The sequence below is a fragment of the Ixodes scapularis genome, unplaced genomic scaffold (genome assembly GCF_016920785.2).
Source record: "Ixodes scapularis isolate PalLabHiFi unplaced genomic scaffold, ASM1692078v2 PGA_scaffold0__279_contigs__length_252992795, whole genome shotgun sequence".
Classification (NCBI taxonomy): domain Eukaryota; kingdom Metazoa; phylum Arthropoda; class Arachnida; order Ixodida; family Ixodidae; genus Ixodes; species Ixodes scapularis.
In genome coordinates, this window is record NW_024609835.1 from 98,768,977 (window position 1) to 98,788,958 (window position 19,982).

At 46.3% G+C, this 19,982-nt stretch overlaps 1 protein-coding gene across 3 annotated transcripts in view; it reads right to left on the minus strand.

The window, feature by feature from the left end:
* Positions 1 to 19,982, minus strand: part of LOC8052629 — a 225,557-nt gene that overhangs the window by 202,172 nt on the left and 3,403 nt on the right. For 2 of the 3 annotated variants that reach the window (XM_042289205.1, XM_042289206.1), the window contains exon 2: positions 15,164 to 15,277. In XM_042289205.1, the coding sequence (XP_042145139.1) occupies positions 15,164 to 15,277 (114 nt within the window). Of the gene's footprint in view, positions 1 to 15,163; positions 15,278 to 15,840; positions 15,936 to 19,982 lie in introns of those variants that run through there. The other variant, XM_042289207.1, reaches the window with a different exon arrangement.

Below are 19,982 nucleotides of genomic sequence, written 5' to 3' on the forward strand. Positions count from 1 at the left end.
GGTTGGACTGCATAAAATAGCCCTACGACATTGTTTTTCCCATTTTGCGTTGTTGCGTGCTAATTAATTAATCCAGTAAACCAGATTTTCGCAACTGTATACTTATGTTTGCCACTGACGTCGCTACAAGTTACGCAATGGAAGTATTTTCAAAAGTAATTGAATTACATTTCTCAGTATTTCTACTCTACTCAAGATACTTTACAGTGAATGTAACTTGAGTAGTATTTTAAATACTTTATGAAGCAGGTATTTAGTAACTTAACTTAAATATTTTTTCGAGTCTTTTGTCCAACCCTGATTATATATATATATATATATATATATATATATATATATATATATATATATATATATATATATATATATATACTGCATTCTTATTTTATAAATTGAAAAAATATATATTGACTTCTTAATGACCACACTCAATTTCATTCCTAATGGGTAAATTCAATAGAATCGATATTGAGTTTCTTATGATCAAACTTAACTTAATTACTAATGAGTAAATTCAATAGAATGGATATTAAGTATCTTATGATCAAACTCATTAGACGTTAAGTTAATACTGAATTTTAATTGACTATAGAAACACATTAGAAATTCAATTGAAACTCATTGATTTTTTTAAGGGACACACTGCAGATACTCCTAAACAATGCGCAGATCGCGTTTCAAAGTCAAGGCTGTTGTTGCTTACACTTTGGCATACTTGTAGAACGAACTCCGGAAATACGTTACTCGTTGTCACCACGAGACAAAAACGAGTTTTGCGCATATTCATATGCTGCGCGTCGTATGCATCCTCTCACAAGATTTGATTCCTAGAAAAATAAAGAAAAAAAACACTTGCTTGTTTGTTTTTTTTTGTGTGTTTGAGACGTGTATATTTAAATAAAATAGCCAATAACTGGTCTTAAATGCACGCACAAGTATCATTGGTTCACCATACAAGCGAGGAAGCTATAGTAACGCTGCGCGAGGAGCAGGCTTTTTTATTATTATTATTGCTCTTCCTGAAATGTACGACATTATGATGCTGCGGGAGCGACTTAGGCGGTGAGGCATTTTCTTTTTAGACTGTCTCTTGTAATCGTGAAGCTTTACCACTGCAACATACAGCAGTCTTTCATTTCCCATTGACATGGCGAAAGTCTTATTAATGCACGTCTATTCGCCTGTAAACTCTGAGTTGTGGTTACCTGTAGTAAGTAATTTTTTTTATTATTATTTTACGATCTTACAGGAGAAACAGCAAATGTATGTGAAAATTCGTATACTTTGTTTACAGTATCTTATTTACATATTATTTTCTTTGTCGCTATTACTCCCGTGTATTCGCTCCGGTCGTCAGCATTCATGTGACTGGTTTCGGCAAACATTGCCTTAATTCTGAGTAACTTTATCGGTTAAAAAAATTTTCATAAAAATTTGTGTTGATGACTTTTTTCTGAGGCTGGTCTAATATAAAGCAGAATATATATATATATATATATATATATATATATATATATATATATATATATATATATATATATATATATATATATATTATTTTTTAATAACGCTCGACAAATTTGTTTTGTTTTGTTTTCGATTAAGAGCTACACTCGCGCAGGTGAGGACAAGACAATGTTGACGTCACTCTGCCAAAACAACACGCTCAAAAATGCAAAAAAAAAAAAAAAGTTTGCTTATTTTTAAAACATTAACACCACCTAGATACTCTATACATGTTCGAGTATCAGTGTCCAGGTGGTATACAGGGTGATTCAAGGAGAGGGCAGGCTCTTTAAATCGACCGCAAAATTCGGTTTCTTAATCTATCGCGCTACGACTTTGTGCAGCGTTGCCCACAAATGATGCTTTTTTTTTTTGTGAAATTTGCAAAGAGCGAATTTACCTCAGGAAAATGTAAAGAAAGAAAAAGGCTTAGCTCCTATGGAAACGCAGCGACGCCACCGGTCTTCAAACAACACGGCGCCGTTTCGCACGGGAGACAAGAGATGGCGCAGCGAACGCCGCCAATGAACGAGCATACGGCGCCGAGAGCCGGCGTCTTTAGCAGACGATCTTTTCGACTCAAAAGCGGCGGGCGTTCCGCAAGCGGCGACAGTAGCAGAAACAAAAACAGGCGCGGTAACAAAAAAGAACTGCAGTTCCTTGTCTGCTAAAGACACCGGCTCTCGGTCTCGTATGATCTTTCCTCGGCGTCAGTTGGCGTCGCGACCGCTTGCGCAATCTCTTGTCTCCCGTGCGAAACGACGCCGTGTTGTTTGAAGACCGGTGGCATAGCTGCGTTTCCATAAGAGTTAAGCCTTTTTCTTTCTTTACTTTTTTCCTCCGGTAAAATCACTCTTTGCAAATTTTACGAAAAAATGCACCATCCGTGGGCAACGCTGCACAAAGTCGTAGCGCGATAGGTTAAGAAACCGAATTTTGCGGTCGATTTAAAGAGCCTGGCCTCTCCTTGAATCACCCTGTACAGTTATGGCATGTGTGCATGTGAAAGCTCCGTGTTCCCCATGTGTCTTACGTTTCCCGATACATGTCGTCCAACACAAAGAATCCCCATGCGTCGACCTTGTGGCATGGGCACTCAGAAAGCCAACACCAACCTACGAGAAATGTGACTGCAACAACTGTTTTGGGAAGAGTTCACACCTCAGAAACGAAGTCTGCGCTGCTAACGCGAGCGTGTGACGCAGCAGGAATAGTGTCACATCGCAGACTTCATTTTTCGACCGGAAAATATACATTTTTCCCCAGTCTTGTTATTAGAGCGCAGCTCTTAGGGGCCCGTTTCCGGCTTGAGCGGCGTCGCCGTCGGCGTCGGCGTCGCCGTCGGCGTCGCCGTCGCCGTCGGCGTCGGCGTCGGCGTCGGCGTAACCGCGCGGTGCATCATGGGAAATGTCCCATAATGCACCGCGCGAGCCCCCACCAAGGTCACGTGACCTCGTGGGGGGTCACGTGACCCCCCGAAGTCACGTGACTCCCCTGAGGTCACGTGGCCCCCTCCTCGAGGTCACGTGACCCCCGCCGATGTCGCGTGACCCCCGATGACGTCATCGTCACTGATGACGTCACCGGCATCCACATCGTCATCGTCATCATCACTGATGACGTCACCGGCATCCACATCGTCATCGTCATCATCACTGATGACGTCACCGGCATCCACATCGTCATCGTCATCACTGATGACGTCACCGGCATCCGCATCGTCATCGTCATCATCACTGATGACGTTACCGGCATCCACATCGTCATCATCATCACTGATGACGTCACCGGCATCCACATCGTCATCGTCATCATCACTGATGACGTCACCGGCATCCGCATCGTCATCGTCATCATCACTGATGACGTCACCGGCATCCACATTGTCATCGTCATCATCACTGATGACGTCACCGGCATCCACATCGTCATCGTCATCATCACTGATGACGTCACCGGCATTCACATCGTCATCGTCATCATCACTGATGACGTCACCGACATCCGCATTGTCATCGTCATCATCACTGATGACGTCATCAGTGACGTCACTGATGTCGTCACCGGCATCCGCATCGTCATCGTCATCATCACTGATGACGTCATCAGCGACGTCACTGATGACGTCACCGACATTCGCATCGTCATCGTCATCATCACTGGTGAAGTCATCAGTGACGTCACTAATGACGTCATCGGTACCCGCATCGTCATCGTCACTGATGACGTCATCAGTGACGTCAGTGATGACATCATCGGCATTGGGGGTCATGTGACCCCCAAGGTAACGTGACCCCCCCCCTGGTTAGTTTAACTCCCCCCCCCCCCCCCCCCAGTGCCCTTCCCTCCTCCTCCTCAAGAGCTGCGCTCTAATTCGGCGTTACAGGGAGTTGTAAGCGGCTTTCATTTTTTTGGCGAGATTCTTTGAAATTATTTACTCTCAGCGCTTGGCCCAACGAAGTAAACTCACAGGCGTAATCGCTTCGAGCCTAAGCAAGCTTGCCAAAGCGATGAACTCATACTATAGAGGAGACACTTAAGCAGCGGTCACACTGCTGCTGGGTGATTTCAGATAAGATCGACCAAAGGGTGGCTGGTCGACATTTTTAAATCAACTGATTTTTTTATATGACATTGTCTAGTGTCTGGTATAAACGAATCCACACTTAGTTTTGACCAGAAAAAAAATTTGGAGACAAGAAAAATCGTAAGGCAGGGAGAGGTGGACAGTTGCAATAACGCGCACTGATGGAGGGGGCAAGTTTGAAAGTGAATAATTAAAACAATAAAATTAGGAGAATTTTAAAACTTTTTACAAACAAACTATGGGTACAACTTGCTTGTAATATAAAGTAATAATATTTATTAAAAATTTATTTAGTTTTCTAAAAATTGCCAAACATGCCTGCTCGAACGACAAATGGCAAACTTTGGAAATCTGTATCTCATGAAATAATTTAATCATTATTACATAACTTGCAGACATTATTTTACTAATATATGGCTATTATTGAAAAAATAAATAAGGTATTTGATTGACACAATAGTTACAATATATTTAGGCAAACATGGGAAAAAATCAAACAAAGAAAAATTCCAATGCGAATAAAAAAAAACACCACCTTCGATTTTTGTAAAATTTGGGTACCCTGTTATACTCTATTTCGGCATTCATTTCTATTAAAAACATTTTGCATCATTGCACTGTGAAAGAATAAACAACTCCCCAAAGTAGGGTCCTTTTTCAAAGCCTACACTTAGCAGTGTCCTATACAAGAAGTGACTCTGAGTTCCAGTTTCATGAAACTTGCACAAATCTTTTATATACATTTATTCAGATGAGGTCATTGATAAAAAGAGCGACCGGTCACACAGTAAAAGGGAGGACAACCATATATACAGCATTTTACATAAGCGTACAAAGTGGTATCATATTAGAGACTAATGATTTGAGAAAAGATGCAGTGTGAAGTTGTACCTTCCGGTATATTTTACATCTAGAGTAAAATAAATAACTTTACTTCCACACACAAAAACAAAGATATAGTAGTAAGATATTTAGGTTGGCTGTGTATTTACGATTACAAACAATTTCAGGTGACGGATGCCATAGTGCCTAACTGGAGCAGCTTCGATGCTCTCGGTGTATGAATGAATCGTGGCAAGCCGATATATTTTATCCTGCTCGAGGATAACATTTTGGGATTTTTTTTATAGTGATCAGATAAAAATTATTAGTAACCACCAACAAAAACAGTAGGTTAAATACCCCGTGAAGAAAAATGTGATAAATAAGATGTCCCTGCATTCAAAATGAGCAGTCCTTGGGAAATAAAATTCGGCACTTTACGCTAAGGTTTTCCTCGCTGTACCCATTTAATAAAGTTGCTTCCAAGCAGATCCGACTGTCCGTGCTACATATACGTCACAGGTCCCTTCTGTTGATGACTTGCTGAGCCGCCACGCATGCCAAGACTGAATGCCAGGGAAGGCGCGCACCGTCAGCCACTCTTCTTTTTTTTGTTCACGATACCGAACAACCTCATTTTCGTCCAGATATACAAGATGCACGCCTTTCAGTTTCTTTGATAGAACGCTCACCATTGTCCTGGCCGTCTGAATTGCGCTTACTGAACGTTCTCTCAGGTTGTTCAGCGTGGCCTGGTGCTTCACGAGTCCGCCAACTCCGTCACATGCATTTTTCCCATGTCCAGATGCAGAAAATAGCCACTGGGCTTGTGGGCAATCGTCCTTTGCAAATTGGTGAAGCTGGTAGCGATTCTTGAAATGACTGGCGGCGCCGTCACTTACGTACGTCACGTACGAGTATACCGCAACGTTGTCTTCAACCCACTCCTTCACTTTTTCTAGAGCCAAGCAAGCGTGAGCGGCGTCGTGACACAGGTCCTCACTGATGATGGCAAAGCTGTTTGTAGATTTTCTTGTCGTCACTACACATGTAAATATCGAAACTTGTTTTTTTTTCCAGTGATATGCTTGCACTTCGTCAGGAAGCACGATGGTCCAGTTTTCAGCAAAGTCAAAATGAAAGACAATGCTCCCGCGTTGCATGCACTGTTTTTCATCGTAGATCGCTTTACCTTGCGTTTGCCGGATATGGTTGTGAAGTACCCAACTTCCAACCGTCACTTGGATGACTTTTAGGAAAGTCTCAGGTTCCAAAGTTTTTTTCACAAGGTCGCCGGACTCCCATGTTGCAAGCACAATCTCTTCATCCTCCGGGATATCAAGTTCCTGGAGTGCAAGAAACTGGCCTTTTGGGCAGTGATCACAGTCTCCTTGAAGGCACAGTTCTGTTGCTGGGTCGCACAGAAATGCCGAGTTCATTTCACCAGTGTTGAATGTTGAGCCTGTAACGTTCTCTAGAGCGGCAATACAAAGATAATAATTGGCGCAGCGCACACAAACGCACACTTCCTGGTGTGGAATACATTGGACCCATCTAGGGCGCAACGAATAAAATTTCGTTAGCCCAACGCCGGAATCGGGATGCTTGTCTTTGTATATACGGAAGGCCTCTCGTATTGAGCGTGTCATGAAGCGCTTTGGCACGAACGTTTTCTCTCCGTTGAGCATGACAGAGATGACGTCCTTCTGGTTGGGACTTTGGCGCGAACATTGTAGCTCGTCTTTCGTGAAGTACTCTAGGGCAGCAGACAGGTTCTCAGGGCTCACTTTGCACCTCGTGTAAGGATCCGGCTCATACCACACGCCATGCTTTTCCTTGAGTTTTCGGGATTTACTGATGAGGTACATTGAGGCCTGTGGAATCATCTTTTGAACCTCATTCTTCGTCAGTGTTGACGGCAGGAGTGTAAGCAGTTGACAACGTTCCCGGAGAGAGGTGGCGGTTTCAAAGGCCTGCCGAAAGTTGTCCACCCACTCAGTGCATGTGGAGCATATTGGTTCGGACGACCCCGATGGTGCGTCCCTGTCGTACGCAATACGTAGCCTTGAGCGTATATTCTTGACAGCAACCTGCTCCAGTTCTGTCTGCTTTCTCTTGACATAGGCAGGCCTGTCCCGACTTCTTACGACGCTTGGTTGTCTCAGCGGCGACACATCTGTAGGTAGTATGCTGCGATTTAGATCTTCAATTGCTTCTTCAGCTGGCACAAATATGTCAGGGCACTGCTCTGAGCTTCGCATCGAGATCTCCTTAGTGATGTGCATGAAGCAATGGTAGCACAGGTAGTCCGTCGCACTCACTTTGGTGGAACAGTCAGGCGGAAGAATTTGCTTCAACGAGTTTAGGTCCAACTCGCCAACACTTCGAAACTTCCGCTGCTTTGGTATAGTCTTTTTGTGTTTGCAAAAGTAATCTGCACAAAACACTCGTTCGGAGCTCCAGGACGTCTTCATAATGTATACATAAATAATAGAAATTAAACCCCAACTGATGGCATATAATTGCCAAGTGAAAGAACTACTGGGTGCACAAGTGACAAGTCCGAGGCTGAGGAGCTCACTCACTGCAAACGTACATTTTAAAAGAGAGGTCACAACTGAGGCTGTCCGCAAAGCTTGATCCACGTCAAAGGAAGAAAGAGGGAAAGTCTCCAGACAAAAAAATGAAAGCCGCTTACAACTCCCTGTAACGCCGAATTAGAGCGCAGCTCTTGAGGAGGAGGAGGGAAGGGCACTGGGGGGGGGGGGGTTAAACTAACCAGGGGGGGGGGTCACGTTACCTTGGGGGTCACGTGACCCCCAATGCCGATGATGTCATCACTGACGTCACTGATGACGTCATCAGTGACGATGACGATGCGGGTACCGATGACGTCATTAGTGACGTCACTGATGACTTCACCAGTGATGATGACGATGACGATGCGAATGTCGGTGACGTCATCAGTGACGTCGCTGATGACGTCATCAGTGATGATGACGATGACGATGCGGATGCCGGTGACGACATCAGTGACGTCACTGATGACGTCATCAGTGATGATGACGATGACAATGCGGATGTCGGTGACGTCATCAGTGATGATGACGATGACGATGTGGATGCCGGTGACGTCATCAGTGATGATGACGATGACGATGTGGATGCCGGTGACGTCATCAGTGATGATGACGATGACGATGTGGATGCCGGTGACGTCATCAGTGATGATGACGATGCGGATGCCGGTGACGTCATCAGTGATGATGACGATGACGATGTGGATGCCGGTGACGTCATCAGTGATGATGACGATGACGATGTGGATGCCGGTGACGTCATCAGTGATGATGACGATGACGAAGCGGATGCCGTTGACGTCATCAGTGATGACGATGACGATGTGGATGCCGGTGACGTCATCAGTGATGATGACGATGACGATGTGGATGCCGGTGACGTTATCAGTGATGATGACGATGACGATGTGGATGCCGCTGACGTCATCAGTGACGATGACGTCATCGGGGGGTCACGCGACATCGGCGGGGGTCACGTGACCTCGAGGAGGGGGCCACGTGACCTCAGGGGAGTCACGTGACTTCGGGGGGTCACGTGACCCCCACGAGGTCACGTGACCTTGGTGGGGGGCTCGCGCGGTGCATTATGGGACATTTCCCATGATGCACCGCGCGGTTACGCCGACGGCGACGGCGACGGCGACGGCGACGGCGACGGCGACGCCGACGCCGACGGCGACGCCGCTCAAGCCGGAAACGGGCCCCTAAGAGCTGCGCTCTAAAAATTGTGGTCAGCGGCCTTCGAAAAAGACTTTCCGGAATCGCACTGTCGTCCCTCCACGCGCTGATATGAAAGCACCCGAGCTTCTACCACGTGGTTCATGACACAGCCTGAGCCATGTCGGCGACCGGTTAGCGAGGGGTTGGCGGTGGGGTTACGTTGATGGTCACTCGGATTAGCCCTTGCTGTACTGAGCTACCGCCTGCAGTGCCTTATCGCCGGCTGGTGTCAACAACGAGAACACACACACCCTGTCTACACCAAAACTACAAGCGTTCACCGCACACGCGTCGCCGCCGCTTTTAAGCTTTTGTGAAATTGCTTTCTTTTGCCGCGGAGAACCGCCTTATCTTAAAGGGCAACTCCGGCCAAAACTCAAAATGAAATCAATTACTGGTATCGCTTTAGTGACACAAAATACGACCCCAGCCAAACTTTCACGTCCGTGGGACGCCGCATTCTCAACTAATGCCGATAATAAAAACGCGAACCGCCGCGAGCCGCTGCTCCTTAGTGGGCGGCCAGCGGGTTGCCGATCGCTAAAGCAACATTGGGCCGTGATGTCAACGTCGTCCTCTTTTTTTCCTCCGTTCCGGACGGGCGCACGGCGCAGCCGTCGCGCTCGCTTCTTTGTGCCGCTATCACCGCTACTTCGGCTTGTAATTGCGTGTTTAGCCGTTGCTTTTACCTGTAGCCCGAGTAGCCTCGGTATAGCCTTTTGTTTATTTGCTTGTGAGGACTCCTAGACTTGTTTTAGCGAGCAACTCGGTGCGCCCAAGACTGCCCAGCTGTTCCTCGAAAGATGCCGAGTACAACTTAAAGCACTGCGGGCTGCTCAAACAAGCCGCTGCGCAACCCGGAGGTGCTTTTTCACAAGTTTCCAACAACGGATCGGAAATTGGAGAAGGTGTGGGTGAACGCTGTTCGACGAGTGGACTTTGGAAAGCCTTGGACGTTGACCCCCAGATCGAAGCTCTGCTCTGATCATTTTTCGCCGGAGAGTTACGAACAAAACCTACAGGTGTTGGTTGCTGGTGGCTTGTCAGCGAAGGGGTCGAGGCTTAAAAAGGATGCCGTGCCGTCGCTCTTCGCCCATCGTACATGTACAGGAAAGGTAAACATGGTAAAAGTATCCTGATCAATAAATAAAACAGTCATTGTCAAGTGCAGTGTTGAAGATTGAGCATTCACGCTCCATTGAATGTCTGCTGAATGGGGAATGGTGGGCATGTAGAGTACAACCCCTAACTAGCTTCAAACACTGAAGTTTGTAATGATAACGAAAACAATGTTCTGCTTTGCGTCACTGCTTGTTTACTACGCAATCTCATGCGTAGTATTCAGGTCCGTAACGACTACTAGCGAACAGCCGGCGCGTGAAGCTCATGCGATATAAACATTCGCCTCCCAATCGTTCGAACCCGTTACGCAGCAGTATTAATTAACATTGCGCTTGTGAATACCACAAGGGACTTTAAAGAAATCGCGAAAGTTCGGATTTGAAAGTTACAACTCTCTAATTTGCCCGAGTTCGGCTGGAGGTAAATTTAATATTTAAAAATGAAAAAAAAACAAAAAAAACACTTGCCTTAGTCAAAAGTTACGAAGGAAAACTTAAAATCCTATGTATTCTAATAAAAAAAATTGTTGTGGGTGGGGGTGGGAATGCGGAAGGGAAAGAAAGTGTTCTCACTTTGCTAACGTTCTCTGTTTTCCTTTATTACCCACAAAAACTTTTGCTAGCTTTGAGAAGGAAATGACTGCCCAAAAAACTTTTTTTTTTTTAGTGCGGCAAGTTTTTTTTTATTTGTACAAAGATTCACTACCTGGACGAACTTATGTGGTGAATTAGTGTCGTAGCTTACGAATTCGGCTTTTACGCTCCTCAGGAAAAAATAACGAAAAAACAGACGTCTACAGCTTGACACACGTCTGTTCGGTTGTCGCGGAACGCGCCGGAGAGCGTCAAAGCTTCGTGTCTGGGACTGACCCGCCGCGCGAAAGCGCCAGCACTGTACGTCACTGGCAGCGCGGCGTAGAGCAACGCCGCTCCATTCACGGAGCCCCGATGACAATTTAGGCCTAGCGACGAGTGCGGGAGACCGCACGCACGCCGACAGCTGCCGAGTACGGCACCGAACGAGTTCACTCGTTTTCCAGTCGCTAGCTTTCGGGTATACAAGCAACGAGTACGGCACGGCATAGCGCACGCGCGGCGGCGGCCGCCGAGTACGCCACCGAACGAGTTGACGGGTTTTCCAGTCGCTAGCTTTTGGGTATACGCATTAACTCTTGCTACATATGCTGGATAACTACCACGTATACAGAATTAAAACAAAATCAGCTTATCTTCTATCTTTAGACGGCTAGCGCAACAGAGGTAGGTGCCGCTCGGCCTGCGTACTCGCTGAACGAGGACGATCTTGGCGTCACGTCCACATAGCGGCTGATTTCCAGTGTTGCCGGAACCTCGAGCGGCTAGTTTCGGTTTTGTCGGCCGCGCCCCAAACAAAACTTTGAGACGTCGATATCTTCAAAACTACGCACAATAACGAGAAAAAAATTACACCTTGCAATTCAGGGACGCTGACTGCACTAAAAACAGCCATAATCCCAAAATCGAAAGTATGGACCGGAGTTGCCCTTTAACTACGCGCCTGAAATCCTTTCAGGCGGGCGTACACAATATCAAGCGTTTCGAGAAATGCCCGTGGAGTAGAACTACGGGAAAATTCGGAGCCCGCGATGTCGACATCGTCGCCGTTGTGTTAGTACGCCGTCGCGTACTGCAGTCCCCCGTTGGGGGAGGGGGGGGGGGGGGGGGGGGGGGGGGCGGTCTTACTACGATAACATGGCGACAGCGTTTACACTCTATGTATTTACGCGAGGCTCGAGTATTTGGGGATGCTGCCGGTTGGTGTGCCCCTTTGTGCCTGATATTATCGCCCGTGACGCCAGCGAGTGAGATGGCGACAGGCATGACTGCTCAGTAAACAGGCGTCGGCGGCCATGTTTTGCTGGTTGAAGCGAACCCCCTTGTCCTTGACAGCGAGCGGGGAAATGCGAAAAAAAGATTGTATCGGCCGTTTTGCCAGAACTAGCGACGAGTGTCGTCTGCGGTTTCCGGCAACTATTTTGCCATAATCGTGAGCTTAGCGAGGAAATGATTTTTGCTAGCCACAGAACACTACCACGCAGAAAGGGAATGCTTGAACATGTTTTTGTTCTGGATATATATCAGGGATATATATGAGAGAGAGAGAGAGAGATGAAGGTAGAGCGGAAGAGGGAATAGCATATAGTGTCGCAGGAGAATAAAGTAAACAAAGTTCCTAGTGGCCGATGGCTGCATGACCTTTTCTCGGATCACTAGTCCGTAATATGATACCTCTTTGTACACAGTAGTTTCTCCTTAATTTAAGTGTGTGAACGATTTCTTTAGTTATCATTGGCCTCATCTGAATAAAAATATATAAAAGATGTGTGTTGGTTTCATGAAACTGGAACTCAGAGTCAGTTCTTGTATAAAACACTGCTAAGTGTAGGCTTTGAAAAAGGACCCTACTTTGGGGAGTTGTATCTTCTTGCTCAATAAAATTATGCAACATGTTTTTAATGGAAATGAATGCCGAAATAGAGTATAACAGGTTACCTAAATTTAAAAAAAATCGAGGGTTGTGTTTTTTTTTTTTATTCGCATCGGAATTTTTTTTTGTTTGATTTTTTTTCCATGTTTGATTAAATATATCCTAACTATTGTATCACACAGATACCTTAGTTATTTTTTAAATATTAGCTATATATTAGTAGAATAATATCTGCAAATTATATCATGATGATTAAATTATTTCATGAGATACAGACCTCCAAAGTTTGCCATTTGTCGTTCGAGCAGGCATGTTTGTCAATTTTTAGAAAATAAATAAATTTTAAATAAATATGATTACTTTATATTACAAGCAAGCTATACCCATAGTTTGCGCCTAAAACGTATTAGAGTTCTCCTAATGTTATCGCTTTAGTTATTCACTCTCAAACGGGCCCCCTCCATCAGTGCGCGTTAATGCAACTGTCCACCACCTCATGCCTTACGATTTTTCCTGTCCCCAAGTATTTTTTCTAGTCAAAACTAAGTTTGGATTCGTTCATACCAGACACTAGACAATAACATATAAAAACATCAGTTGATTTGAAAATGTTGACTAGCCATCCTTTGGTCGATCTTATCTGAAATCACCCTGCTATATGTCACCCCCCCCCCCCCCCCAAAAAAAAAAAAAAAAGAAACACAAGCAAAAAAAATTAACAACCGCATCTTCACGTGGTGAATGATGTTGATTGAAGCGAAGCTCTGGTGGTGCTCGTCTGCGTAGACGCTGAGCCGCAGCATGCCGAGCCTTTCGTTCGTTTTCATCCATGTCACGCTGCGGTCAAATGCTCAAATGCGTATAAAACCACGTTTCATACCACACATCCTCTTTCTGATATGGATGAAAACGAACGAAAAGCTCGGCATGCTGCGGCTCACCGTCTACGCAGACAAGCACCACCAGAGCTTGGCCCCAATCAACATCATTCACCACGTAAAGATGAGGTTGTTTTCTTTCTTTTCTTTTTTCTGCCCTACAAGAGCACGGGAGCACGTGCTCACGTGCTCGTGACCCGGTGGCGGCCGGACATACGGACATGGCTAGCCTAAAGGGATATTCACACGAGGGAGAAATCCCGGGGATTTCTCCCTCGTGTGAATACCCCTTTAGGAGCTTTGCCCCTAAAAACAGTCTGCAGACATCTTGGAGGCGTAAATACCTACGTATGAAGCGAACAACATGCATCGAACATGCTCATTGAGGCAGATATTCTGTCATCAGGTCCCCCACAGCCAACGCCGTGTCTTTGGCCCGATGTATGACTCGCGCGCGTCTGCGTTTGAGGTTGATCGACCGCGTTCAATCGCTTGCGAGGAGAGAACAAGCTGGCGCCATCTGTCGGGCACGCCTAGAACTATATTTCGATCTGCGTGCATTTTAGGAATCATTCCTTCACCTTGGGCTTCAAATAAATTCCGACGATGTTACGAGCAACAACTATACACACGCAGGTATAATGCGTAGATTTGATGTCGCGGACCACTGCAAAAAACCTTAAAGGAGTGATGCAACAATTTTTGTACTTTGCACAAATACCGCTTAAAACGGATCCCTAGCGTTAATGACCTATGAAACACGCGTTCGTTTTTCACTTCACGCAATAGAAGTCCCAGAAAAAAATTAAAGAAAAACGAGCAGCGTTCACCCCCTCAACTCGCAGCCAGAACAAGCGGCCACGCGATCTGGAGCCGATTATATGCCGCCAATGTTGATCATAGCCACGCGCTGGGGTTGGCAAAGCACAGGACACGCGCTGAGTTCCAGACATTGTCATGGCTCGGCTATTTTCGTCGTTGCAGCGATTGGACGCGGGCGACTACCCGAATGCTTCTCGACCTAGTAATTGTCACGAGCCCAAGTCGAGTGCCCACGCAATGCTCGGGTCCAATCTATGACCCGCATTCAAATATCGTCACTTGGGTGTACTGCGATCCCCGAGTTACGTCATCAAATTTTGCAAAGGAGAGATTGAATGAAAATGATCGCTTTTGTCCTTGAAATTACACCGCAACAAAGGAGTTTCTTGGCCAGTGGCGTTGCGTGTGAGTATCCTTGAGTCCCAGGTGTGCCAGTAAGCTCGTGTATAGTGAAACACACTCCAACTGAATATCGTTGCACAGCTCCTTTAAAGGGATGCTTCAACGAAATTTGAAATATATCCGTTGTGTGCAAAAATAGGTTGAATACGATCCACAATATCCGTAAATGACAATCGCGCGTTTCTATCTTGAGCCTAATGGCTGTATTCTTCGTTATAAACGGCCCACTCTGGCAAACACTCGGAGAACAGCCAGCGGAGACCACGTGACATCCAACGCAATCGTGACGTAGGGACAATAGCGACTTCTGGGACACAGAAAGGGATTCTCGGGAAGAGGGGAGTTCCTCCTTCACCTCTTCTCTCGTCGCGGCCGGAGACGAGACAGTTACCGTCACTACCTCTCAAGGTTCCTAGACGGGCATTACAAACGAGGCGTAAGCGACATCCACAAGGTGCTTTTTGCTAATCGTTTAATTTGTTTTAAAATTCCTTTTCGTGACTTTTTTTGAAAAGATATTGGTGTGTTCGATGTGATACTGCTCCTTTGAACCCATTCAGACCAAAAAACAAGCCTCGAAATTTCGTTGGCGTATCCCTTTAAAGTCTACTTATACACCGATCGCAAGGTTTCCAAGGAAACCTGCAAGGTATGGCGCAAGTGTGCGACTGTGTTCTCAGTTGCAACGCAGCTGAGAACACAGTCACACGCAAATGTGTGAACCAGCCGTTGCGGCCGCCGGCCAGGCGCCCGCTTACCTTGCTTCTCATCCCTGGTGCAAATTCCCTGCTTGCAAGAAAGACCCTCTTCGCATCGCCCGGTAGGCGTGCCGTCGAAAGTCACGGCCATGGTCCAGCATGTCTGGTTCTCCGCTACACAAAGCAACAAGGATTATTATATATATATATATATATATATATATATATATATATATATATATATGATGATTAAAGCTTGTGGGCCGATGATTATTCAAATGCACAAGAAAGATACATGGAATGAACAAAAACAACGGAAGGTTTATTGACGTTTCGAGAGGAAGGCTCTCTTCTGAATGACGATTGAGGGAACTTGACACAATTTTTCTGAGGCCCCGCAAAGTAAACAGTAACAACACAAACTTACTTTACACCCCCAAAAAAATATCAATAAAGGCGACGAGGAGGGTTGGCTCACTTCCAATTAGCCATGAGGCAAAACCACCGTCGCGTCCGACGAAGACGGCCTGTCCCCTTAACCCCCGGAGAGCTCCGCGGTCGGGGCCGCTGAAGAGACACGGGAAGGCCCGAAAATTTATGAAAAGGACCGTTCCCGTCTTAAAAAGCCGGATTGACAGGAAATATAAGCATAGTTATAAGAACGCCGAGATAAGCTACGACACTTGCCAGTTCACCGTTCGCGCGTTCGGCTAGGGAGTAAGTCAGCAGACGCTTACCTTCCAACCACCTTAATCGAACTTCTACTGACTCACATTTGTACGGTAAATGGCCTTGCTACAGATCAACGAACCGATGATGCGTTCATCTCGAGTAACTCGTAAAAATTGATATTTACGCCAGGGTGTCGAACCGGAACCGAACCGAACCGAAAACCGGAACCGAACCGGTATTTTTTTTCCGGAACTGAACCAGAACCCGAACCGTTATATTGTTATCGCGATGAACCCAAACCGGAACTGAACCGGAAAAAAATAACGGTTACCGGCTCATGTCAAAACGGTTCGGCCACGCGCTGTTGACAATGAATGTGCTATCAATGCCATTTGTTTTTAAGTGCCGTCAACTGACACCAGACATGTACAAATTACTCAAAAAAGGTAGTTAAGTTAAGTTACTGAGTATCGACACCAAAAGTAATTGGAGTAGAGTAGAAATTACGCATTCGTAATAGTAATTGAGTAAACTACTAACTACTCTAAAAAGTAGCGAGTTACTTTGAAGTTACTTTCGAAGTTACTTTTTTATATTTTTGTGGTAGCAAAATGAACAGCAGTTTTGATCAATAAAAAACCCTGCGAGCCTAAAATAAATGCAGTCTATTTATAGCTTGCATTTGCGCCAAAATAGTTTATTCGCTCGCAGAAGCAATTGACTTTCAAAGTTCTTGATAGGAGTGTTTTCCCCTTTTCCTTTTGAAGACGTCCCCAGCCGAGGTAGATAGACGTTCCACCGTGGCACTGAATAGAACGGCAGCGTTGAATTTGAGAAACAGGCTGTGCAGGGTCGAGTAAGCGAGTGTCGGCATCTTAGGTGTCCATGACGAAACATGTGAGGTTTGCCTCGGGTAGAGGGCCTTTTATAACAAACTTTCCTACTTTTTTCTTTTTTCTTCGTCAAGTTGAGATTGTTATGACTGACCCCTCTTTATTCCGACGTCGTTCTGAGAGTACGCTGAGCGAGTGCACCAGACCGTCAAGGGTTCAAGTCTCGGGCCACGACGATGAGATCATCCGGACGACTGCGCGTCCCGTTGTAGTGCTAGTGCTACGCTACTGAAAAAAGAAATGTTTTGGTTTAACAGAAGATGAACCGAAGTATACTTCGCCGCTGACGCCGGGTCCAACAAAAGGATCTCCCAAGGGTAACTCGCAATCCTCGCCGGCGACTACAATATTCTGACGCGCCTGACCAATACCACCTAGAAGACAAGGCCTGCGCATGACGTTTCGTTAGTAGATCCCCGACCCGCCCCACGCGGCAAACAGCCCGAAGCTTGACGAGAGTAGGGGTGGTAGGGGCCGCGTCGCAACTACGTCGCATTCACTTGCGGCCGCAGCTGTGTGCGTGACTGCTGAGCGCGAGCTGATAGCGAGCTTCCAGTGCATTTGCGACGTGCACGCGAACGCTCCCTCGGCCAGGAGCGCGAGCTAGCACGCGCTCCTGGCTTTGAGACGCGCATTTCTTGCGCGCGCGCTCGTTCTGCGGTAGAACGCTTCGAAGCAGCTACCCGAGGTATAAACAGCGCCCTCGAAAATGGCGTCCAGTGTCAGCGTCCAGCGTCCAACGAAGGGCTTTTCAGCCTTCGCGCAGCAGTAAGGCAATTTCGCTCATGCATTTGACGCTCCACGTGAACGTCTAACTTCATCGTATGCTATTTGCAAGAGACACTCGGCGTGACAGGGGCTCCGGAAGCGGGGGGGCAGGGTGGGCTTGAGCCCCTCCTGTCCTCAGGACCGAGCTGCCGAGCCCCCCCTCCCCCTCCCTTTTTTTTTTTTTTTTAATTTGCGTGTTTGCAGGTTATCTGTTATGGGCCTTCGACCTATCTGCTGTACCTCCGTCTCTCCTGAACCGAACTAAATTAAATGAAAACGAAATGACCCTTCTATGCATGCTGACCTACCGCCAAGCACAAAAAGCACCGGGGCGAAGGAGAGACTTGCCTGAAAAGTCAAAACCAGAAGAAAATGACAGGCAGGACTCATGAACCTGATTGACAACCAGTTGAGAGCGAGCAAAGAGGGGACAGCGAACTGAATGGATTCCGACAAGACGACGTCGGCGAGCGTTTGTCTGCTCCCCCGTGTGGAAGCAAGAAACCCAGAAGATGCATGATGCTTCTGGCCCGCGGACAAAACAGGCAGGCGGTACTACCGCGGCGCCTAAAGGCCATCATTAGGAGAGGGGGGGCTGGTGAGCTTGAGTGGGGATTTGGGAGTGCTTAGAAGAGGCGAAAGGCTACGAGCTCCCAATTGTGACAAGGCGCCTTCGATGGCGAAAGCTTTGCGCTCATGCGCCGTTGTGCCCGCAGGGGGGTGAGGTATGAGGTGACACGTGTTTACAAAATTCAGGAGAAATATTGAGAAAAGCCGACAGGAAAGAGGAATTTGGTAGCTGGCCTGGAGCTCTGTGTCTGCGTAAATGAGATGCTATTATTTCGCGAGATCATTGTGATGTAGCTCGTAAATCTCACATAACACGCATCCAACGTTTTTACTCCGTCGTGTCCTTTTTTGTTGGATGCCTTTTTCGGTGGACGCATGGAAATGATATCTCTCGGCCGCGCTTAGCCGCTGCGCAGTGCCAAAATCTGAGACTCTATAAAGTGTTTTGAACCGACCCGATCCGCACACGAGGACCCGATGCGCACACGAGGACCCGATGCGCACACGAGGACGTAAGCAGTTAAAAACGGTGGCCCACGAGTGTATGAATATCGGTTTTTACAGTGACTATCCAAGTCTAGCGCTATCACCAGTCGTGGCTGCGTTGATAAAAAAATATGTGTGCGTGCCACTGGGCAGTGGCGATGCGAGCTCATGATTTTCTGGTATTTGTTTTTCGCCTCTATAACCTCAGTTTAACATCCTATTAGGAAAATGCGTTTGAGGCGGAAATCAGTAAGTAGTTAAATGGTTGGAATGATCCATTCTCTCGTTGCAACCGTCGGATTCAAAAGCGCTGCACACGTCGCGCTGCAACTTAATTCTTCTTTTTTTTTTTTTTTTTTTTTTTTTTTTTTTTTTGCTGGAGACGATTTTTTATTAATATTCTCTCCAAGCACTACATGTTTCAAAACAACTTACAATCAAGGCTTCGGAATACAATAATAAATACAAAAATTTAAAGAAAAACACAGAGCGTTTACTTCCACGAAAAGCGGGGGTTCAGCGACCAGAAGGCAGGTCTCAAACAAATGTATTATGATGATGATGGTTACGGTAGAAAATCACCACGAACAACTGAACAATTCTAGCGAATTACCACGATTGGAATAAGATTAAACTTCACAATGCCTTGTACGCTGCGACACTGGGCATGACGTTTTCCTTGCATGATTGTCCTATTGTGGTTTGGATTTCTTATATCTAATTGTTTATATGCCTTGCCCGTGACGTACGACGGTCTTTACCGTCGTACTTTGGTACCAAGCGCCCTATTAATGCAGTGGAAGCTATGTTGTCACTTGCCTCAACGAGTGTTTCAAATCATAATACGTTTGCACACTCAACGTCACGCTGCCATATGCGAAGGACTCCTGTTTGCAGTACAGTATTACGTCAATGCAAGGCATCTATTCCGATATTCGTTGTTAGCTCAAATTCCTTCGTTGTTCGCTGTGATTGGATGAACCTTCTGTTCTGCAAGAAAATGAACGCGGAGGCTCCTAAGCTGTGAAGGCGTCACGAAACACAACATAAAGGGGGATTTCCGCACGAACGAAAGCCAAAGGGGTTTGGGTTTTCGAGTATGAATGGAAACTTCGCAGGAAGGAGACTGGCTGGTACAGCCTCCGCCAACCCTAACGCCGCCACGAGATAGCCCTCTCTGGTGACACTTTGACTTGTCGGTATACCCTATCCAGGGGAGGCATTCAAGCTGGTCCGTTGTCCGATTTATCTCTTAGCAAGCGGCAATATCTCAATAACTGGGAGATCAAGTGACGTCATTGAGGCTGGAGAGGAGCACTGTACTTACCTATCCTTATGTCGACTTCCTTTTTCAAACTAAAGTAAAAAAAAGGCTGTTACAAGCCGGCAATATTGACAGTATCACTTAGCGCCCTTAGCTTTAAGATGCGTGATCGATGCTATTCATGAATCGTGAAACCTGAAAGCACTAGGTGGATGCAACCGGTTCA